This window comes from Lonchura striata, chromosome 3, assembly GCF_050655825.1.
Source record: "Lonchura striata isolate lonStrDom1 chromosome 3, ASM5065582v1, whole genome shotgun sequence".
Classification (NCBI taxonomy): domain Eukaryota; kingdom Metazoa; phylum Chordata; class Aves; order Passeriformes; family Estrildidae; genus Lonchura; species Lonchura striata.
Window position 1 is genome coordinate 104,335,001 of NC_140705.1, and position 24,584 is coordinate 104,359,584.

A 24,584-nucleotide genomic window follows, 5' to 3' on the forward strand; every position below is an offset into this window, starting at 1 on the left:
GGGGCAAGATTATAGGCAAGATTATACATGCATTCCAGGGCTTTTCGTAAAGTCTGAAAAGAGAAGAGAGAGAGAGGTCACTTGGCAGGCAGAAAATGGGAAACTGCAACAAGCATAGAGGAGATGAGCTTGAATGAGGCTGTGAAGCTGAGTGATGGGAATGGATTCAAAAGGGAGCAGTAAAGAGAAAGGACAGGAGGTCAGCTGAGAATACTAAACTTATCTTGCATAAGACACCCCATGGCTGTTTGATGAGAATGACTTTGGTGATTGTAGACCTGGATTAGATTCAAATGGAGTCCCCAGTGGTATGAGGTTCTATGTTATATTACCAATTCTCATGAGTCCTATGGCTTGCTTTTGCTGCCTTTTTTTTTTTTCTTTAAGGAAAAAAAAAAAAAAGTAGGATTCTCTGTTTATTAAAAATACCCTTTTCTTGATAAAATTCCCTATGAAATATAAGCATGTGACATGACACTTCTCTGCCAATTTGAATAAAAGACCTTATCTGTGGAGGGAAGTGGGACTGAATGGTAGGATGGGGGCAGAAGAGTGGCCTTTCTAATTATCAGCTGAAGAATTCCTGTATCTGTAACTGTTGGGCATGACCCTGGGGATTTTAGGAAGCTGCCCTATGACTTCACCAACAAAGAGTGTTATCTTGGAGTTGCCTGATACATCCACTTAAAGATGTTGGTTAAGTGTGAATTAAAATCTAGTCAAATCCAATTAAAAAATTTTAAACAGATATCTAATTTGAAAAACAGCTGTACATATTACCCAACAAATTTCTGCCTTCTCCTTCTTCATCTTTATTTTCTACTTATAAATGAAAAAGCATCTGTAGCTTGCTAAAATGTTGCTTTTTAAAGCTGATTTAGTGCAGTCACATAACTGGGCACAAAGGGAATAATTTTCCCATATTACATCTTCCTAACAAATTATACTTAATAAGATGAAGCTTTGTGGGGGTTTCTGTTTTATTTATTTGGTTTTTACAAATTATAAAAAATTCTGTCAGTGGTGTTTTTGTACACTGTCTGGTTAGCTTGATCTTATTCTCACAACTGAAATGCAGACAAAAAAAAATCACAGAGAAAAACATAAATTAAAAACATATATAAAAACATACATAGAGAAACTGCATATGGAGCATTTATGCAATCTCATTTTAGTCATCAGCCTTTAAGTTTTGTTGGGTGGTCCCCTATTCTCTCATGGCTGCAGGTGCACACACAGTAAAGATTAAAACTTCCAGAGTGCTGCCCACCACCATCTTTCTGCCAAAGAATATAATCTTTTAAACTTGTCAAGCTGCATCATTCCATTGTGTGGGTTAAGAAAGCTGATTAATCACTGTACAAATCACCCACCTTCTTTGACTGACACTTATGAGTAGTGGCACACAAGTGGACCACAGGAAAGCAGTCTCATGTGAACAGCCTCAGCCCAAGGGATAAATATCCATGCCTAAGATGTTCTGAACATTTCATGGTCTGTAGAGGACATTCATGCTCTTAACTAGGTTAGGTGTCTGAAGTCAGACACTGTATCTCTCAAAAGATTTAGTTCTACACGTGTTTCACTCATCAAAAAAGACAACACAATGGGTGAGAAATGGACTTTGCACAAGGAGAAGCCCAAGGATAAAATACACCAGATTTTTCCAAATAGGCAACTAATTTATTTGTAGAAGAAATTACCTATTGATCCAGGAACTCTGGCCCAGTCAAGCTAGAGTATGGTTAGGTGTGGGCAGACATAACTGTATCAGTGTTTTTACTTCTATCTAGTCCAAAAATTTATTGAAAGACAAAATTGTGTCAGCTTCATGTAGCTAAATGAATTAGGGAGAAAACATGAAAGAATAAAAGAAGTTAAATAAACTTCTTTGCTGTAACCTTCAATTATTCAAATCACCAGTTGCCTGACAACATATTAAGACCTCACAGACACCAGACAAACCTTTCCTTCCTAATTCACAAGGATTCCTCCCTTCCTGGCAGAGTTCCAGCAGAATCTAAAGCTATGCTCCTGTGGCTGCTGGAAACATCCAGGAGACACTGAAGTGGACTTGTTTACGGCAAGGATGGTATAAATAGAAGAGCTGAAGCCTCTCTCTTTCTCGCTCACCACTCCCCTCCAGTTCTATTACTACAGTGCTTTAAAATCATCAAAGTTGTGCAACAATCCATTTCATCCTTTCTGCTCTAATTAGGCAATTCTACATGTCTGTCTTGATAGGTGAGGCTTACTGAAGCACTTAATCAGTTTCTGGAGGGGTATCATAGTGCCAATCCAAATGCTTATTTAAACAGAGCTATAGTGCCAAATCCAGCATATTCTGCAGCAGCATGGAAACAACAGAATCTGTGAGACACAGATTGCCTCACACACTTTTTTTAAGCAGCCTTCAATGTGAAGAAGCACTTGTCCTGTTTTCATCCTGTGTAAACTGAACAGGTCTAGAGATTAAAATATGGAAAGCATTTTACATTACTGGGCTTTCCTGGCAAATAAAACAATTAGAGAAATTCCAGTACAAACCCTTCCTGAAATTGTGCTAACTAGACTTTGAATCTTAAAAACTGCATTTAAGTCAAGCAATTAATTTGCAAACCCATCACATACAGCACATACATAGTAGGTGAGGATCATTTCATTGAAATTAGAAAGCAAATGTCTCTATACATGAGAGGTCACCAGTTGTTGTACATTAAAATCTTTTCACTGTTAGGCATAATTAAAATACTCTAACAGTGGTTTTAGTAATTTAAACATCGCAGTATTGTTGTAATATTTTTCTAGGCTTCAAGAGTTCACAACTGTTTGGTCCAATCAAATCTGGGAACACTGGAGAAGTTATCACCCATCAAGGTAATTACTTTCAAGTTGAAATAATTACTCCATCAATGTTAATGGTCTTTCAACTTCAATAAAGCACTCACCTGCCGATAATCACAGCTAACCTCTTGCTCTCATGCAATTCCCTCTCTATTTAGCAGGTTATATTACAGCCGTTAGAGTGGTCACTTGTCCTGAACAGCTGCTGAATTTCACTTTGATCGTCTGTGAACCATAAAAAAATTAGTCATCTGTGTATGATTTCCCCTAGCCCATAAGCCCTTGCAGAGCTAAGGAGATGATCTTTTGGCTGCATTAGGGCACTGCTGAGCAGCCATCTTGTTTCTGGTGGTGGCCACTTTCCACTGCCTAACAGCAGTACAGTAGCCTAATTAATTTTTGCCCTCCACTGCCATTTACAGCTTTCACTCATTGCTAAGTAGCACATCTTCTGAATTTATGGCTTGTACAGGGATTCCTTCACTTACACTCATCCTCTTTTCTTAGGGTGCACTCAATTTCCCAGGCATATGCGATAGGCATATATAAAAAAGTTTCACCAGTGCCTCTCCTTGGCATATTTCCTTCCTATTCTCGAGGTTACAATCTTCATTACTTCTATGAGAATGTTGCCATGTACTGCACTAAATACTGCATTACTGAATAGTCTGTACAAGGAAGTTAATCACTATGTGGTATCTCACCTCTAATCCTGCCAAATGTTCTCAGGTCTATATGAAGAAATAGAAGTGAAGGACAACACATGAATGCATTATGTATTTTTAAATGTAATTAAAAGAAGAAACTAACTCTGGATGCATGATTCCAGAAATCTGTAAAATCCTGCATAGGAGGCATGAATATATTGCAGTACTGGCCACTCAAAAATATTTCTGATATATTATTTTTTATATGGAGATTTTCAACAAGTAAACTATACTTAATATTCTGACTCAGTTTATTTGATATGAAAATTCTGTCTGCTTATAATAACACAATCATGTTAATCAAAGCGTCATCCTCCTACCAAAGTCTTTATTACTGCTATTCTGCAATATGTCTACAGATTTCCCTGTCACAGCACCTGCCAAGAGAAGCTTGGCCAGTGCAGTTATATACCATCTCCCCAAATAATGCAAGGGAAGCCAATATGTGTTCTCAACTGTTAGCACAGCTGCATCCAAATCAGAGGCTTTGCTGGGGCAGTGATAGCAGCTAAGAGACATATTAATTTTTCACCCCAAGCTGGCATGGTCATGCCAAAAAAAAAAAAAAAAGCCTTTAAGGATACATTTGGCCTGAGAGCCTCATATTGCAGAACACATTGTGAGAAGACCTGTGCATAGGTGCAGGATTTCCCAGGAGTAAGGCCTATAATACTTACACCTATCTCTTGCATCCTCTAACAAGCACATTGCATTTTGATCTACACTTGGCTGAGGTGAATTTAACACACCTTGATTATGCATAATTATAATAATAATAATAACTGGGGGGCACTGCACATAGCAGGCAGTTTTCCTTTTTAACCTTCTGGATGCTTTTCTTTCTCCTAGTGTTTTCAAACAGCTACATATTTTTATGTTTTTTTACTCATCTTCCTGGCTTTGAATTTTCCTGCTCCCAATAAACAATCAAACACTTGATATAATTGTCATGGAAAAAAAACAGCATTACACACCCACAAAATGTCTATCAAGAAATGTCCAAACCTACCCACAGTTCTACCTCACAACAAAATTTGGAATATAGCAGTTAAAGAGCTGTGATGCTTTGATGACATTTGGCATGCACTCATTGGCTTTATAATGAAATCAGCTCTGGGTTCTGTGTTCACAGGCTTAAGTCCTAAGTTCACAAGAGTGAGAAGCTTGCTTTGACAATCTGGTCACTTTATGCAGATTCCTATAAGGGAACCTACTGCCAATCCATTCCCCTGTAAACACATCTGTCTCATGTTAATGCTTTCAAAACACTAAATACGATTCCTGCTTTAGAGGGTTAAAATGAACTGCAAAGACATTGTGGGAGACACTTGTGCTGCTGTAACCAGTCTTGACTTGACTTTGCTCTGCAAATAAACCAGAATGTCAGTTTAACTCGCTGTCACCTAACATCTGTCACTATACTCCTGGCCAAACAAGCTAAGGAAATGGGTGACACTGCTCTTTAACTGTGAAGAATCAAAATGGCTCACGTGTATGTCACTTGCTTCTAATGGTGCAGGACACCCTCCTTTCATTTCAGGGGTAACGGCTTTTGCTCTGAGAATTGAGTTCTCCTTCTTATCTCCACAGGCAGTGTAAAATTTCAAGGGGTCAGTGATAACCTTAAGGTACTAGACAGCCATACCTTTGACATAGCAACTCAAATACATCTCAATGAGGAGTAAATAGCTGGATTTGGGGAAAGTACAGTGGATAGGTCTGTAAAGCTGTTTGAAAATGCAGAAGATGCTTCTCATTTGGCTCTGAAATGGATGGATATGAAGTTGTCATATAAGAACAGTCTGCAGGGACATTAGCAAAAGCTTAGTTGTATTTGTCCTGTAAATTTTGGTCAAGCTTTAAGTCCCGGGGCAAGCAACCAAGGTGCAACTGACAAGTGCAAGGGTGGGATCAGCCACTGTGATTCTAGCATGGCTTTTTTTTTCTGGAATAATCTAATGGGATAAGAATGGAGTCTAACAGATTAAATAAAGGACCAAACTCATTGCTTTCTTAATACTTTAAGTCTTACTTGTAACATGGAAGCTTTTGAGAGAGAATGACTAATGGCATATCCCATGAGGGAGCTCCAATAGAGATGCTTTAGGAGATTAAATGATTTAGCCTAGTACCCATGAAGGCTATATTTTAAAGGGGCAGAAGTTTAATCATTGGAATTCTAGTTCCTTCAATAAAATTACATTTTAATTAAAGTATCTCATTCACAAAGTTAAAGTTAAGGGTATAGCAGCAATTTCATGATAAAATTCTACTTTTAAGCATCTGTAACTTTGAAAGTTGGTGTCCAGGTTTTTGCCTGCTGGGATAATTGACCTAACCTCCTGCAGTTATCTTGATAACAGGGCTCCATACACTTTATGTCAATACCTTTCATTCAAAGCTTTAGCTGTTCTGCTATATTCAGAAGAGGTAGGATTCAGATCTCAGGTCCTTGGTATAAATCATCAACAATTCTACTCAGTTAATGCAGCTGCAACAGCTTACAGTGACTGCAACTGATGGAGGAGACGTGCAAAAAGATTTGTCTCCAAAGGGTAGTATAATATTTTACATAAAAATGGATAGCAAATACCATAATTGACCCATGTTCAGGACAAAGAACAGTAGAAAAACCATACATGCCAGCTTTGCTGCAATGCTAGTAGAACAGCTATACATATGCTGCCAGAATGTCATTTTGATTCAGGATAGTGTTTGGGGAAAATAAAGGATTTTGGAGCCAGGAAAATACTAATTCAGTAAATAATAGCTTGTTAATCTAAAGGGCTTTTAACTGATGCTGTTAAAGAAACACACTGTAGCAACATTATTTAAAATACCATTTTGGTAGATTTTATTGCCCACAGTACAACCATCTTGGACATTTTCTGTTGTTGTTGGCATGCTTAGAAGACATTGTAATGCATGACCAACCAGGTCAATTCTGATGCTCAGCAACACATTGCATGCTGCTGAAGCAGAGTAGTAGGAGAAGCCCTGGCTTTTCACTGGTTTTAAAACCAGTGAAATTGCTGTGTGCATCATCACAATTATAACACTGGTCATTTTTCTTAGAAGAAGTTAAGGGAGCTAAGTACCAAAATGCCACTGAACTTTATAATCCCAGTCTACTTTTTTTAAGCCTTGCATGCTGTGCAATGTGAATACAACTGCTTCAGAAGGCAAAAATATATTATTTCTATAACTCAGTTCAGAAACTGTTATCCTTTTCAAAAAAAAAATTACAAACCTAATCCATTTAGAAAGCTAGACAAAACTGGTTTGAAACCCTATGATCAAGAGTATGTAAGATTACCAATCTGGAAATTCCTTTCATTGTGTCATGTGGAAATTTGACTGAGAAAGTTACTCAAAGGTTACTACTGGGTATTCCAGAAAAATCTTTTTGGGATCTTACATGAATTGCCAACTACATACTTTAAAATTGGGATAATAAAGAATTCAGGGGATTTCTGGTGTTATTTAATACTGTCATGGACTATGAAGACTCTAGGTTTATGAACTTGAGGTGGCACTGCTGAGGAAACCAAACTTTATTACAACCTCCTTAAAATTTCTTTTCAGAAGACAACCAAGTACACAAGCTGTCCTAATATACAACAGTTCAGTCCAACTACAGACCAAGCTGTCTTGCTATAGAAAGACTAGAATGCAATAAATAGGGGGAAGGAACAGGGGTAAATGCACAAAACACAACTCTTTCTGTCACTGGTTTAGACAATGTTGTTAGTCAGTTCACGAAACAATGCCTTTTCCCAAATCCTTTCACATACTGAATAGAAACAGGAAAAGAAAAGGAAGGTAAAGACAGATCACAGGATAAAATAACATTCTAATATAAGTACGTGAACTGGAAATAAAAGTAGAACTTATTTTATTACTGATTAATTATGAGGGGAACATGCAAATGGGTTGCATATATGAAGTATGTAATTACTAATTAATTAATTCATTTTATGATTCCAGCTGAAATAAAAAATAGAATTCTATACAAGGAGGAGTTATACTGCTGGTCTTTGTGCAGGTCCTGTGAAACTATTTTGTCAGTCAGCCAAAAATTTCAGGACAGTATTTTGAGAGCAAGGCTAACAAACGCCATGTCCTTAACTCCTCCAGACATGACACATCCATGCTTTTGAGTAATCTACTTGCTCCTACCAGAAGCCCAATATTAATCTGAAATGTTTCAGTCTGCACTGGGCCAAACACAAAACTTAAGCCAACAAAACGACAGATAATTAATTGGAAACCTCACTTTTCTAACCAGCGTTAAGGGAGATTTTAAAATGCAACAGAGATCAAAGCAGAGTGAAACATCTTAAAACTGGTTCTGTGGTGCAGTCCTTACCATTACGGTGAGTGCTGTGACAGCTGGGGTGCTGAATGTGGGGTCACTGCGCTTCTCTTGGTAGACCACCCGGTACAGAGATACGACACCATTGGGGGACGCCGGCTGGCTCCAGTTCAGCTGCACTGAGTACGCGCCCGTGGCTTGTGCCCAAGGGGCTCCCATGCCCCACGGGGGAGCCTCCAGAGTCTGGGCTGAAGCCCACAAGCTGTCCACAGACCCCATGGAATTCTGAGATCTGGCACGATACTCATAGAGAGTAAAAGGCTGGAGAGCATCGGACGCGTCGATGAATTCCAGAGGTCCTTCAGTCCAGATGAACAAGAGTAGCTCTTCTTGACTGCCCACAGGACGTCTGGAATTAAATCAAAAGCAGTGTGTTTAAAATAGAAAACAGCTTCAGCAGTCCCGTAATAGTTGATCCTAAAGTTCCGAGTTCAACTTGTATCTCAGAAAAATACAGAAATTATTTCCATGCATTACATACACACAAGGAGCTGACTAGCTATCTTTGCATCTTAAAAGCATTTCCTGGAACTTGTGTTAGATTCAGAGTAGTGAAAAAGAGATTTTTGAGGGACTCAATTATTTTTATTTATCTAGAAGAATACTATAAAACATGACAAACAAGTGTGCTGTCACAGTCCAGGGCAGCAGAGTATGTTGTCCTTCTAGGATAGAACTCACCACAAATGAGACTTTCAGAACTTAGAACATGAAATTTTAAATCTTTCTGTAGTTTCCAAGCAATACCTTAAATTGAAATACGAGTGCAAGTTTTCAGCATTTCTGAAAATCAATTTATTTACTGAGGTACTCATCTCAGAATCCCTCATTTATGGAAAACTTGTGACCAGTTTACTTGAGAAAAATGCTACCCAGTGAATAAGGGATAAATATTCTATCATGCCCTCAAAACTAAAGCTGTGCACTTTCAAAATCTGGTTTGCTCACACTAAATATCCCATTGTTTCTTGCAAATTGAATAAGTAATCCCTTGTGCATTAACTTAGCTAAATTTGCAGCTCCACCACCAAACCATATTAAAATATCACATGTAGTGTTTTCTGTAATAAACAACATATTTTTTTCCACCATTGTTTTTGTTTAAAAATGCAAACCTAAGACACATGAAGAAAATTAATTTTATTGGTTTTTGGCACAATGGGTTTTCCTTTTTGTACATATATGTATACATAGACACACACATACATATGTATATATATAGCATTATTACTGCAGATATACTTGCCTTGGACCTGGTGATATTCTGAGTACCAGAGATTGCAGACGATCCTCAGCCCCTTTGTAATATGCCCCCTTCTTCTATATAATTTACAGCAGTTTTAATAAGCTGAGTATTCATCTTCAAAACAGAGTTATCAAATCAATTCTTTCACTTGGCATAAAAATGTTTGTGTGAAATTAAGTTGGTTACATTTAAACACTGTGATAAATCTCAGTGATAGTTTGTCTGTACTGCACATGAATTTAAGTATTTTCTACTCTTCACAGGAACCTTGGCTTTTGCAGAACAGAAAAACACTTTCACCCTCCATGCCAACAACAAAAATCCAAATTACATTATCTGCCACTTTATTGCAAGTAGGGCAAATTTGCAGAAGTAAAATTGGTTTGTCTGGCTACTGGGTGTCATCATCACTACACACACACACCAGAAACTGAAGAACATTTCTTTGGCAAGAAAAAAATCTGTGTTTCAAAGAATGCTGTTGGATTTTATCTTGTTAGGTCAAACCAGGATTTAATTTAATAATAAAAAAACAGTGATTTTTTAAAACTGATAATCTTAGCTGCTTGTAATAATATATTCCCAGGTAACATGCAAATATGCAAACATGCAAATATGAAGAACATAATGAATGCATGTGTGTACACAGCTGTTTATTCATCTTTTGTCTATATGCATACATAAGGCAGGAACAAAGACATTATTTTCTCATATGAAACTAAATGTGTATTCCTAAATTCTGAGATAAGCAGATTATATGGGCACTGTTAAAGTGTGATTTTTTTAAAAAAAGTAAGAGTTTTCAGGTATAGTACCTTTATCATAGTGAAATTGGCAAATTGTGAGACATGTTGTTGCTGAGGGTTGGTTTGCAGAACTGGGCAAAGATTGGCAGATAGAAGAAGCAGGAAAGATTCACTAGAAATTCTTGGTCTCTCTGTAAAAGTCAGGGTCCAAAATTTCCCATTGTCTCCAAAATGCCAGCAACAATTTTAATACAATTGCCCATGGTCTATTATAAGGGCAAGTTAAACCTTCCACAGAACTCTTCCCCTTGGATGCTGTTCACTGACGTAATGCAAGACATATAATTTTGAAAGGTGAATCACTACTACATCTTTCTCCTGCACCTAAAAATATAGTTTTTTGTCTGTGTACCCAAAAACATGTCTAAAAAAACACTGTAAATAAGGGAAGAAAATACATTTTAATGTAAGAAAGTCACATTTAATGTGTCTTGCTGACCAAACAGTATGGAACTTGAATGAATACATAAATTTATGTTTTATAAATATTCTACACTCTGTGATAAACAGTTTTTTCACACTGAATGATCAAATATGCCACCAACTGTAAGCTGATTCACAGGCAGAGCTGTACAGTGTAGCCTGGTTAAGTATTTAGATCTTATTACTGCTGAATATTTAATGAATGAAACTTATGGTTAGGTAAATGGTTCCATCTGTAGTGCTAAAAACCAGAATATCTTCATGTATGAATAAACTTTGAACAGAAGTGGTTGAACAATCTGTAATCATTTCAATCGTTTTAAGATTTAAGATTCAGCTGCTCATTTAACTGGAAGTATTTCTTGTGTACAATGAGCTGCAAAGGAGAGAATAACATTTCCAAGAGCTGGAAGCTGTCTCTTAATCTGCATAGTCTGATTTGCTGCTTACATTCATTTTGAAGACGTTCAGATAGTTATTTTTATAAGGGCAAATTCTCCCTGCCCCAGTGCCAATCTGAGGCAGATGACACAAGAAGGAGGATGTAATCTCCTTTGTAACAGATAACTCCAGAGCTGTGCTGCAGCAGCGCTGACTGCAGCGCTCGCCCCTCGGCTTCCTTGTGTGCGCGGCAGCGGTGAATCCCCGAGGTCCCCAGGGTCAAACCAGAATTATTCCTCACATGTTTACCTTTCACCATACAACTAAATTACATGTTTTAGCAGTGCCTGCTGCTTTCCTTAACAGTGAGTTATTTTTAGGAACACTGAGAAGTCTTGGGGTAAAATTCAAACAATCGGGGAATGACGCTGTCAAATGTGGGGGAACAATGCAACATTCACAGTGCTCCCCCTCTGCAATTTCACATTTAATTAAACAAAGAAACCCCACTTACATTTGTATTCAACCAATCCACACTAATGTAGCTCTCATGATTTGGGGTGGTTTTTTTTAAACATGAGTTCTGATGCAAAAAAACCAACCAAATAAACAAAAAACATAAGGAATTTAAAGTTATTACATGTAACATACTAGTTTAGATTGGCATATTAGATCAATTACAGGTGTAAATAAAAGCCTTCAGGACTTCTTGCATTCAATGACAAAACCATCCATAGGGATTCCTACATTAAGCCATCCAGTGACATATGTTCCTTGGAAGCTGTCTTGGGTGCAACTCATGGTTAAGGGTATACAGTTAAGCAATGAACTAATCATAAAGAGTCCATTTGGAAGGCTCTCTGCTGCAAGCCACGACAGCCACTGAGACATGTCTTCTAACTTAAATGCCTTTTGATTTTTCTGCTACATTTTCACCAACATGACTGCTCAGCTAATGAGATGAGAGTTACATTTCAATCTCACAAATATACACTAAATAATATAATCTTATTGGGCAGGACAACGACAGTTTGACAGAAAAATTCAGACACTCCCTTAAGGAAGATACCAACCAAAACACTTCTAATTTTACAGGCAATATGTCTGTAAGAGCCACCTCATGTGCCTCCTACACAATGCATCCTGTTAATAAATAGGGAGCAGTTCCATTAGCCCATGTGACTTACTAAAATGCAGCAACAAATAGATAGAATCTATTTTCATAATTTTTTTTCAGACTTGCAACTTCTGTGTTTGGTAGAGCAATGTTATGTCATAATGAATGGGAACAGAACTAGATCATAATGAATGGGAACAGAACTAGATCAGATGATTATCTCATGAACCAGATCTTTTCTCATTCACAAACTCTTCTAAGTTGCGATCCTTGCTAGAAAAGTTTAAAAGCCTCAGATCTGTGTTTAAACCTGCTTTATGAATAATAATAATAAAAAAATCACTATATCCTCTATCATAAAATAACACTTTAATTATTTGGTTTCTAGCTGCAAACTTGGGAGTAGTTTTATGATGCTAGAGGAAAGCACGAGTCCTGCCACATTAATGCACAGATCTGCACACACACCAGGTCCACAAGCATTCCAGGTTTTGAGTTAAATGAATTTATTTTGGTGGTGATGCAGTAAGGAAGAGGCACATACTGAAGAAATTACATTCCATAACCTCCCATGGAAATACTGCAGTCTTGCTGCTATAACAATGTACAGCCATGTGTGGCTACAAAATGAAAAAGAACTATGTGCTTACATCCCATTTCTGATTTTTTTGCAGCTATCTGAGAAAGATTTGATATTGTTGTTGTCTAAGCACATTTAAACTTCAGCTGAAATAACTGCCAAGTGATTCATGCCTATGTAGGTGAATATACCGATTGTATCTGGAGCCCCAGTGCGCCATTTTCATTTCACTTTAAATAAAAAACAAAATGTATCTATGTCAGTCAGTGCCCTTCTGCTGTACTCAGAGGTATCAAACAGGCTACAATTATGATTGTGAAGTGATTGTGTCACATTGGAGGAAGGTTTATTGCTTTTGAGTCTGCTAGGCAGTAACACATTCTGTTTCATATTACTCTTTATATCATTGTTTGGCTGTGACTAGAATAATCAAATGCCATCAAATGCTGTCAAATTCAATTTACAGTATTTTTCACTGAAGCAGGCTTTCTGCATTATATTTCCTGTTTTCCCTTTCCATGGTTGCCATGGAATAGCAGCAGTAATCATCAGCTTTATTTACAAAACCAACAGAGTGAAGACATGTCTTGGGCTATAACATACACTTTATTCCTCTTTATGCAGGGGAGGGACTTGGGGTTTTGATCAGACAATTAAGAAAAAGCAAACAAAAGGGTATTTCAAGACAGCAGGAATTTTTGGAGACCACTAACTTCTTTAAGTGAATTTATATTAATTATCACTGAGGATTCCAAAAGGTAATTGGATTTCCTGTCTTCTCAGTCACATCTCTAATATAATGAAAAGTCCCAAACTCTTTGTAGGAGGCTAGGATCAGCCCAGCATGTGTTTGCTACAAATACTTAAGAGCTGGAAAACCCAGGAACTTCAGAGTTTAAATCCCTCTCAAATATATGTCTTGAGTTTTATATACTCTGACCTCTGAAGCCATTTAAGATTGCTTCAGTGAGTTTTTAACAAAGGCTCAACAGGCACAGCAGAGATTGTGCTCTGCTAGTTTCCTACTGCCCTAAACACTGCTGTCTGTACAGAAAAGTCCTCACGCAGGGCTTAGGAAACTCATAGCAAGTGAGAATGCATCAGTCAACAACCTACATAGGGCAGATGGATACAATCACCAAGGTACACAAACAGACACACTGTAATCACTGTCCAGATGACTTATTTAGGAACATAAATTATCTTGGAAAATGGATCTGTTTTAGGAACCTAGGTACCTTTTTCTGCCTTTAAAAGTCTCAGAATTGGTGAATTACTCCTCTTTCCACTACAAAATTCTCAACTGTTGATCAGAGAAGATTGAAGTTTGTACCTAGTGGTCCTGGTAAGCACAGTATAATATCCGACAAACTTTTTCTAAGATTTTTTGTTCCCTTGAATTTCTAAAATGTACTTTCACATGCTTTTTGTCATTTGTACTTCAGGAAGATGATTCTTGCTTGAGTTCATATTCCCAACATGGTCATCCATAGATCAGCATTTTACCTTAGCATTTGAAAGGTTTTTTATATATATATATTGTTTCATGGGCATCTACACCTTTCTTCACCTCCCAGAAAATCAAGGAATAAAGAAAGGAACCGTTAAGTAGGACAAAGAATCTGAGGTGATATGGGCATTTACCTGTAGATAAAGTAGTTAGTAATTATGCCATTTGGTTTCCTGGGTGGTGCCCATTTGACTTCTATGAGTGCAGGTCCAATTGCTTTAACAACAGGTGGGCTTAGTTCTCTGGGAGGTGCTTCAGCAGTTCTTGAATATGTTTGACCACCCACTCCACATCCACCTACAGAAACAGAAGTTTGTGTAGGGATAAGAGCTTTTTCCTCAACAAAAAAAATACATTAAAGGCAAATGAACATCAAGCAAAGAAGCTGCTGGTGGAAATGGTGTCTCATTTCACCTCATTTCATTGTTAAATACTTCTTTAAATTACCACAACCCTACAGATTAATTACTCCTGATTTTCAGCAGTGTGAGTGAGGAGCAAATTGGTTCAAAATTGTCATTTTAGAAATACTTATCTCAATAGGTTTTTGGAAATTTCCATCAAAGGGAATTTCTAATTTTTGGGCTCTCGTCTCCTGTCTTTATGATCACCACTTCTTGTTGGTGAGTAGTTACAGAACTGATTCAGCTCTGTACATCCTTTTTCAAAGATCTTTAAGCTGCTTGTGAAGAACCTTTAATGAAGTTCATATTTTTAACCTCCATTTGATATATTCATGATATATGTATCATGATAGATGGAGAAATATTTAATGCTTCATTCAGTGCTAGACCTTTTTACTAGGTAAACATTTGACTCCAATTTGACTCCAATAATGGACTCCAATCCATTATTGACTCCAATAAAAGAATTTCACCTGTTTTGCAGAGTTGCATCTACCTGGAAAATCCCTTCCAGCCACACAGATGTGTGTTTTAAATTGTCTTACCATTCTGGCATACTTGTATTCTTATTTCATACAGGGTGTAGGGATCCAGGCCATCAACAAAGGCAAAATGTGCACGTCCTACCGGCTTCAGCAGCAGAGTGGGACTGCTTGCATTTAGTAGGATGTTGTATTCCAAAGGCACATTGACAATGAATATGCCTGTTGTGAAACAGAGAGGAACCAGTGATTATCTGAAACACTAACAACAGCGCAGGACAACTTCAAAGAGCCAATTCATCACATGCAATTTTAAATGTAAGCCCCCTCTGGAGGTTTTCCCTACAGCTTCTTTTGAAAACTACAATCATTTAAATATAAACTGAAACAGATCCATCTGCAGATTACAAGTTGAAGACAGACATTATGGTTCTTAGGTAAGAATCAAAATTCAATTCAGTCAATGCCTGTTTTGCAATTGCCACTTCTGGGAAGACCGACCTTATGACTTGGAAACAGGCAGCTTTTATGTATTTTGGAGGAGTAACAGCTACTAAGCACTGCTGTTTGAATAGTCATATGATGGAACAGGTGAATTGCAACCATTCAGCAAATTATGCCTTTTTAGCCCAACAGCAGTCGCTGAGTGTAGATTCTTAGGCTGCTTCATCAGTAGAGTACAATACAATAGCTTGAGCCAAGAAACATGTAATTTTAAATGATGTAAAAACAAACTCTTCAGTTTTTGTTAAAAAAAGAAACCTCTCTCATTTTTCAGTATTTGAATTCACACATTTTCCCCATCTATTCTTATCCCCATGCTGTCAGTTAGTTTTCTTGAGAACTCAGTTCCTTCAGAAGAACAAGCTAGGCCATATCCCATCCCTTTAGAACAATAGGCTGGTGTTCTTGGATGCTCTCTTTTCTTTTTCCACATGGCATCTCAGAGGGATTTGGTTGATTGATTGGAGGTTTTGTTTGATTTTTGGTTTCCTTGAGCAGTATTTTTTATTAGGAAATGGGCTGTAGGCTTTTGAATTTTTGCCTACTGTAGACTGATCCATGCAGACAGCAGCAATTTCATAAAACCAAGAGGATGACCAAAGAAGAGTTTGCATTAAGTGTATTTCCTTCATTCTGCAGTCACATAAGGAACAGCCTTAAGAAAGGACAGAATACAGACCAGACAAGGTTCCTTTCTGAGATGAGTCAAGATATATCTTATCAGTAAAATCACATTTCTCTTTCAACACAGAGGTGTCTTTGTGAGTGCAACAAGGACCAGATGCCTGTGAGCAGTTCTGAGACTTGTCCAGACCTTGAGAATCTTTCCATTTGTAACTCTGGAAAACAACCCAGCTTTTTCTCCTAATTACAATTTTGGTCCTTTTCTGATAAAGCATCTATGTTGATACTACTACCCTGAAGCTACAAAGAGCATTTTGTTCCCACTGTTGTGCATCTGTTAGATGGGTTTTTTTAGCTAAGTATGTATTTGAGTATATATAACTAAAGAACAAAAGTTTGCAAGAAATCAGAGATTTCAAGTTTAGTTCTGGTACTATGAACAACTGATGTACTTTGAAAGATCAGAAAAATCTTTGTAACACCATGTTTTTACAATTCTCATAAGAAAAAGAGAATATAAAAATCCCAAAGAAATAACATTCGGCTGCCTGACTAGATGCTAGACAAAGAAAATGCCATTACACTAAAAAGCTGAAAAATAGCCCTGAAGTAGAGCCATGACTTCAATCTTATTCAACTACTCAGCTTACAGGAAGAACAAAGATGTTGTTAGGAGCTGTTGGAAGAGGTGAAGGGAGAAGGACACAAAAAATGCAAAAATTCCTCTGTAAAATTTTCCTTCTTCAGTGTAAAAGTTACAAGAAAAATACCAAGATCTAATCATTAAGAATGGAATAACAGAAATACAACTTTCTAAATGAAGGACAATGCTACAGAGTAAACCTCTGAGAGGTGATCTTGAGGTAGACTGGTTTTGCATCAAAGAAAAAATTTTTTTTGCCTGATATACAGCATATGAAATGTTCCAGAAGAGTGCACTTGAGTTTGCAGCATAGAATTTTTCCAGTAATTAAAAATACGTTGTTAAAGACAAATAATAATAATTATTATTACTAGTAGTAGTAGCAGTAGTATTTCCACCCTATAACTGGAAGGTCTGTAAAGTATACAACAGCCTATTTGAAAGAGTTTGAAATGGTAAAGAGCACAGCAATAGAAACCTTTATTTAATCTCCTTGTTAAGGTCCCCTTCTTCTCCAGTCCTGAAAACTGACCAGGCATTTCAGCTAGAAAAACCCATTCCTATATGTGAGTGATATAATTCAGTTTTTTGCATCTCATCAGTGCATTTATCCTAGGCAAAAATCACCAGAAACCTTTGAAATTGAAGCTATTCAGAATGCTTGATTTCCCAAGGAAGATTAAATATAAACAAAGACAGCTGAATCCAGCCATCAGTATGCAGCAAAGAACACTTATTTCAAAATAAATGACCTATCCAACAATGCTGGACAGTGCTCAGTCCATATCAGAAATTATTAAAAAAACACCACCTCACACCTGAAACACAAAATCTTAAATTCTGCTAAATGTTGCACTATATTAGGAATGATACCAGTAACAAATATGCTCAGGAGAAAAATACTCTCAAGAAGTGAATATGAAATTGTAAATAAAATCACATAAGCATCCTGAAAAATTCCAGTGTCCAATGGAATCCTTCTACACTTTGATCAAATTCAATGACTACGAAGATCAAAGGATAACTTCCTAATCTGAAAAATTGTAATATATACTCTTACAACACAGAAGATTGCAAAAAACCCCTTTCGTTCAGAACAGCCTTCAGCATCTGCAGCCAGTCTGAAACCACTACCTTGTGTGCTCTGATGACTGAAGGAAATGAAATGGGCATATTTGTTAAAGTCATCTGGGAAACCACACGACTTGGTTAGTTCCAGAGTTCATAAATTTATGTCAGAATAAAAGGAAGCGTAAAAGCACAAGTGAACCAATTTACCCTAAATGCAAATGGCAGTTTTGTTATTTGGTGTCAAAGTTACCATGAGCACAATGACAACCTGCCATAACACATTTTCATGTTCACTAAAGAACAAGGATTTAGTTGGTTAATATTCCCAGCAATACTCTTTTTCATAATTTACAACAACTAGATGCTGATAGGTTATTTAACATTTATGAAGTTAAGATGTAATCAGAAAAACCCTGATTATCTTTACAAACAAAAAAGTTAAATTATTCCACATTTTTTTTCCCTCTGTGACTTCATTTCACAGCAGGTGAATATTTTGCAATGGGACAAATCAATCAAATGAAACCCTGGGTTTTTCTGGGCATATTTGGATAACATTTAATGGACAAATCTGTGTAAAACTCTGCAAATTAGATTCGATGGCTCTGTGTGCTTCAAAGCTAGGCTAGGTCAAAAATAGAATTTGCAGCACAAGATGCTTACAATTGGGGGTAAAAAGTCACAGACTTACAGACTGGTCACACAGAATCTGTTTGAAGTTAATTGCTGAAAAATTCTTTACTATGATGTGAAATCATATCACAATTAAAGGAAAATCACTAAACAACTAAACTTCTTCACTTATAGGAAACAAATCCTGGAACAGAAACATCATCTCTTTTAAAGTTATATTTTAATATTTAAATTCACAAAACAATCTATTTGGCTTCCTGAGATTAACTATTTACATTATGCTTCAGATATCCAGATGTCTCAATCTGGTTGCATCAAGGATTCCCACCAAGACTCTGAAAACAGTAACAGCTGGTGATGCTGACTGTTTGCAAGATTCAGAACTTCGTATATTGAACTTGAAAAGCTTATCCTACAGAGAGGTGGAGCAAACAATAATTTACTCAAAAAAAACAAAAATGAGAGCATGTGACTTTCTATCAAAAGTTCCATTTGCTAGTCTACAAGAAACCAGGTTAGTTGGGGAAGCTGTTACAAATGCATGGTATTCAAAAGTTTGATACCAAAAAGAATAAAGTAAGAATCCAGATTTCACACAACTGTCATTCTAACTGACAAGCAAACCTAGAGGTGGATAGAGTGTTACATTATGATGAAGAAGAAAATATTTTAATCCAGATGATCATTAACATATGAAGCAGGTATCCTCAGAGCAGAGGACAGGGTCCTATTCTGAGCATGCTCAGCTTTCAAGTTACCACCAGCAGGAATTGAAGACACCCAGAAGAATCAGGTCCCTGGTGAGGACCAGTGGGATTGTCAATGAGCTGGAATGCAGGATGCCTACCTGCCTACCTATCCATAACATTTATGGTTATATCTTGGGAAAATTATGTGATGGCATTTTTTTCCCTTTTGTTCTTTTGCCTCTATCCACTAACAGTTGTTCCATAATAATTGTAATATATCCCTCCTTAGCATATCAGTGAGATGTACCACACCTCTGAGGTCTGTGCACTGAGGCAATGCCACATAAAATAATGGAATACCTATTTCAGAAAATAAAGCCCTATTTTCCTCAGTGAGTGAGGTGTGTCAATTATTTTTGTCTGAATCCATCACTGTAACCACTACTGGGCCACCTTGCTCTTTAGCTAAGTCAGGAGTTTTGAAATGCTACAGATACATAAAGTCACAAGATTTACATATATTACAGATGCTGAAATGTTATAATGAAAGCATCCAAGAGGAAGGTCTGTGTAATACGATATGTCCATAATTAATCCTGAGGGTAATTATTTGATCCAAATTTATTATAGCAGATAAGACAGAATGCCAAAGCAGCTCTGATAGCCACAGACAGGAAGACACTATGAACAAGTACCTTCTCATCAAAACTCTGTTAATTAAAAGCACTTTTTTTGACATCGAGTCTACACCAGTGAAAAGAACAGTTTTGTCCAAGAGTGACTGCCAAACCTGACAATCCTTATAAATAAAGGTGCATTCTAACCTTATAAGGAAAACTTAGGTTGCCTAAAAACAAGGATTTATGCACAGAAAGGCAACAGATCAGAAAAATAAAAATACTCTATGTACATGGACATAAATAAGGATAAGAAGCAGCAGACATTTCATGCTAATCCCACTAAGCTGGGGATGTATACGACCCCAGACACCTGTATGATAGGACATGTTAATGGGATCTGTGCTATTCCAGAAGATCAGAACTTCCAGAATAAACCTCCACCTGCATCCTCTGCAGCCTTACTCTTAAGGAAAAAAAACCAAAAAAACAAAACAACTCTAGCACCACAAAGGACCTCAGACTGAGCATAAAGCAGCATTATGAAGGGTCATAATTAATTTCCTAGCTTCTGCATAGAACTATGCTTCTGCCAACAGGCTTTAGTAGCATTGTAGCTTTCAGTAACATTCAGTAACATTTCTCTGCTATTAGTACTCCCCATTTTTATAAGATCAACTAGTGGCCCTGAAGTGCTATAATAAAAGGAGCAGCAAGATTTGCTTTCCTGTCTTTTTCTTAACTAGGAAGAAAATAAACTCCATTTTAGCTGAAACCAGGACAATACCCAAGAGAAGCACAGTATGAAAATCTCTTCTTCATATTTAAAAAGTTAAATAATTAGCCTCTCAACAAGAAGGCAAAGAAGTTATGAAATATCCACAAAAGTGACATAAGTGTTCAAAGTGTGTCCCAATATCTGGAAAGAAGGACATGTTCCCTTCCCATCTGAGGAGAATGATTTCTATAGATGTGTGAATACATGAACCATGCATCTTCTGCAGATCCATAATGTCCAGCCTCCTCCTCATCCCTCTGATTCTGTGGTATCAGGAACAGACACAATCTTAATTGTGTGCCTAATCCTAATTGCAACATAATGAAATGTACCTACACAGAACCTGGCTCTCCTTGCAGGCTTGTAACCTACTATGAGTAAAAGGAATTTAAGCAGCTGGAAATGGTCTAGAACAACGACCAGCTTTCCTGGGAAACGCCCCACTATTCACAGCCTATGCCATTCCAGTACCTTCTTATGTTTTAAATCTATTTATAATGTTGCTGAACATTTTGTACTTTAAATTATATTTATTATCAAAACTATAATACAGCATGAGTCACTTTTCAATAAAACCAACTGTAGATTATATGCCATTTGAATTCACCTGCCTTCTGCAGGGTTCTAAATCCTTTCAGGCAGTAGGGGGAAAAGTTTAATTTAAGATTTTAATCTTTTTCATATATTATAGCATTTCTATAATGGATTTTGTGCTCCTGAAAACTAAAAGATTGACAGCTCAGGGTATTATAGATTTATTAATCATTGCTTAAATGGGTAGGGTGAGCACTGCTAAGCACTGCCACAATACTTGCAATCCCAGTCTTGAAGGCAAAATATTTTTTCTAGGTGACTTTATATTTAATGCCAATTGACCCTTGCTAGGCAAGGATAGAACATATTAAATAATTAGGAACAAAAGATATTAAAACCCCCCGTGAATTCACTGATAAAACCCATATGGTTATTAGTGCAATATGCAAACATCTGAAATTTCTAAAAAAACTGATGAAATTTTAACTGAAAAAACCCAGTATCTACAAAGTAGAAAACCTTTTTGGAAATGAACTACACTAGACAAAAGATTGTTCATTACAAGACTCTCATTGTCCCACAATAAATACAGCATATAATTTTTATATCAGTAAAGTGCTCCAATCACTTAAGCTATGATCTATATTGATGAAACATTGCATAGTTTCTCTTACAAGGATATTCTATAATTCAATTATTGCTGTTAGCCCAGCTTTATGGCAAGTAAAGGCCACCTGATCATGTTCAGGAGAAGAATAATGAGAGGAAAAATATTTCTGGGCCTTTGCTGAACCACCATACTGCCAGGTAACATATCCACATTACACTAAAGTGCTCAGGCAAGTAAAATTTGCTCAATCAGGTCAAAGTGAGCACAGGATCTCTCTCACACAAGCTAAAAGGTTATCAGGTTTCCCTGATGATAACTCAGGTAAGTATGAACAGTAAACTTTTTTTTTTTTGGCTTTTTTCACTATTTGCACTCAGTAATAGTTCATAACACCAAAACATGCAGGATTTTGCTCAGCTAAACCTCACAATACCCATATCAAGTATCTAGATCAATATTATTTAAATAATATGCCTCTAGGACACAACAGCTTTAGACACTGGATATTTAAATCACAAACACTAAAACTAAATACGAAGAATAAAAATATCAGAATGATTCAGCTGCCTACCTGGAAATATTAATTTTTAAATCCATTCATTTTGCTACGAAGTACTACATAGAAATACATTTTTACCTGGCACATCCCAAGCTAGAAATATGGAATATGCATCAATTACTGTGACATTATATGGGACATGAATTTTCTCTGGTGTTCCTGCTGGTGTTTGTATAACATATTTATCACTAGTGTTGCTGCCGCCCCAAGTGCTGGCTTCCAGCTGGTAAACATATCTGCACAAACACAAAAAGATCAGTAGACACTGCAGTTAGAAGCTTTAGGCATATCAGTAACACAACATTTCCATTTTCACCCATTTAAAGTGAATACAATGAGTATTAGAAATACTGAATTAGTAAAGATTTTCACATTTAAGTTTTCTTAATGTGAGGAAAGAAATTTAGACTAACAATTACTATAGAACATTAGATAACAAAACTCAAATACTAATACTAAATACTGTACTAAATATTAACACTAAAATTTTAATTAGCTTACATAAGTAAGAGAAATATTGACTCAAAAAAGTGTCAAAACTAATTTACTTTTATAAAAATATCAGCAGTCACTTTTGAGCCTGTATGTTCAGTTTGTGCCGGAATATTATATACCATGTGCAGTGCTGTTTGTCATATAAAGCCTGACATTTTTCAGAGTATATTCCATGATGGAAAAATACCTTTCACTGAACTACCAACAAGCCATCCAAGAAAAAAAATGAAAAAAGCTTTTCTTCTTTGAATCAGAATGACCTATTCTCAAAAACAAAACAAAAATTAAAAGGTCTTTGATTAATGTCTTTCTAACATTTGAAAGACTTGTGAAAGTGCTCTACCAGTTTTCAGTAATAAAGTAATATTTTAAGAGAGTTTTCTTTTGTTCACAATAAGTTCTATTTTGTACATTTCGCTAACACAAGTACCTATGTTTTTCAAGGTCTTTCACCTGTTACCAGGGCTCTTTAGATGCCTTACCTACTGTTAGGCTGCAGGTTAACATCTGTGAAATTCAGGTCTGTACTGCCACCCAGGAAAATCTGCTCTCCATCACGGAATAATCGATAATGAGTAATGAGCCCATTGGGCTCCTCTGGTTCACTCCAGTACATTTCCACTTCTGTTGAGCTGACTATGATATGATGAGGTTTTGGCCATACCCCTATTAACATCAAAATGACACTATTTTAATTTTATGATAGAAACTCAAAGGTGGTTTGTTTTTGTTTTTTTTTTCCCCATACTTGTGCTGCAACTACATTGTTTTCAGGAATGTAATGAAAACATAAAACATTGCCAGGGAGAATGATGGAATTTAACACACTTTTTTTATTTATCCTATAACAAATGCTACCAATATGACAAGGTAAAGATTAATGGAGAACAAGGCCAAAGGCTGCAGCCTTTATATGCCCAGTAGTCTCTGTATATTCATTTGTTGTGCTTTAAAAAATATTAATCTTCTAATTCTTTGTTAATGAAGCTAAAGAATTTAGAGATGAATTTGGGGAAATTTTCACAACAAGAAAATAGAAATACAGTGCCAGGTAGTAAGGTTATTGTGGCAAGATACAAAAACTCCAAGAGAGACAGATTCTCTTGTGTAAATTTCTACATGATAGCTTGATGGATGACAGTGGAGTTGTGCACCTTGTTAATCCGTCAGAAGACACAAGCCCATACGACCATCTCTTTGCAGTTCTATAAGAATGACTTTCTCCCTTACCATGAGGAGCAGCTTGTAAAGTTTGACCTGAAAGTGGTTGGCTGGAAGCACACCCAGCAGATGTGCATGCAATAAGCACAAAGCTGTAATTAGTGTATGGCTGCAGACCTAAAAAGAGCAAACAGAGTTTAGGCTGAGATGTTGACATCAATCATTCCAGGAATTATATTGCTGCATAGAAAGTTACTGGACTTAAAGTTAACTTTTAGCATTTTTGGCAAACATAAAGTATGAGCTATTCTGATATTATACCTGAACAATACTGAAATGGTGAATTCCCACTAATTTAGACATATATCCTCTACTGATTTAAAAGACCCAAAGACCAATTCAGACTGAATGTCTGATAATTCTGAAATGGAGCTATGGATATCCCTCATATACCTGAATCAACTTTAAATCAAAAAACTGAGATGACACTTGCAATGCAGAAAAACACCTGAAAGTGTAATTGATTAGAGTTTTGGACTTGAAAACCTGAAGAGCCTTTAATGTTTTGAAAATGTATTACAAATACATTTGCAATAATAAGATAATAAAATACTCAATTGTATATGAAACCTACTATGACATTGCAAATAATTCCAAGGATACTCCTGCCACCTTCCCAAGTTCTATTTTTTATTTTCCCTCTATTTTTTCCCCTATTTGATACAAGACTTTACAATAAATACTACAAAGCAGTTAGAAGTTGAACTGAAAACCAAGCCCTCATTCAAATA

General features: G+C 36.6%; 1 protein-coding gene across 12 annotated transcripts in view; it reads right to left on the reverse strand.

Annotated features, from left to right (window-relative positions):
- Positions 1–24,584, reverse strand: part of USH2A (usherin) — a 391,259-nt gene that overhangs the window by 50,002 nt on the left and 316,673 nt on the right. For all 12 annotated transcript variants that reach the window (XR_014954513.1, XM_085577109.1, XM_085577108.1 and 9 more), the window contains 6 exons: positions 23,863–23,970; positions 23,115–23,298; positions 22,216–22,373; positions 14,939–15,097; positions 14,124–14,286; positions 7,921–8,275 (listed from right to left, as the gene is read on the reverse strand). Coding sequence is in view for 11 of the 12 variants with exons in the window: in XM_085577109.1 (XP_085433235.1) it covers positions 7,921–8,275; positions 14,124–14,286; positions 14,939–15,097; positions 22,216–22,373; positions 23,115–23,298; positions 23,863–23,970 (1,127 nt within the window). In the remaining variant the exon portion in view is untranslated. The remainder of the gene's footprint in view (positions 1–7,920; positions 8,276–14,123; positions 14,287–14,938; positions 15,098–22,215; positions 22,374–23,114; positions 23,299–23,862; positions 23,971–24,584) is intronic.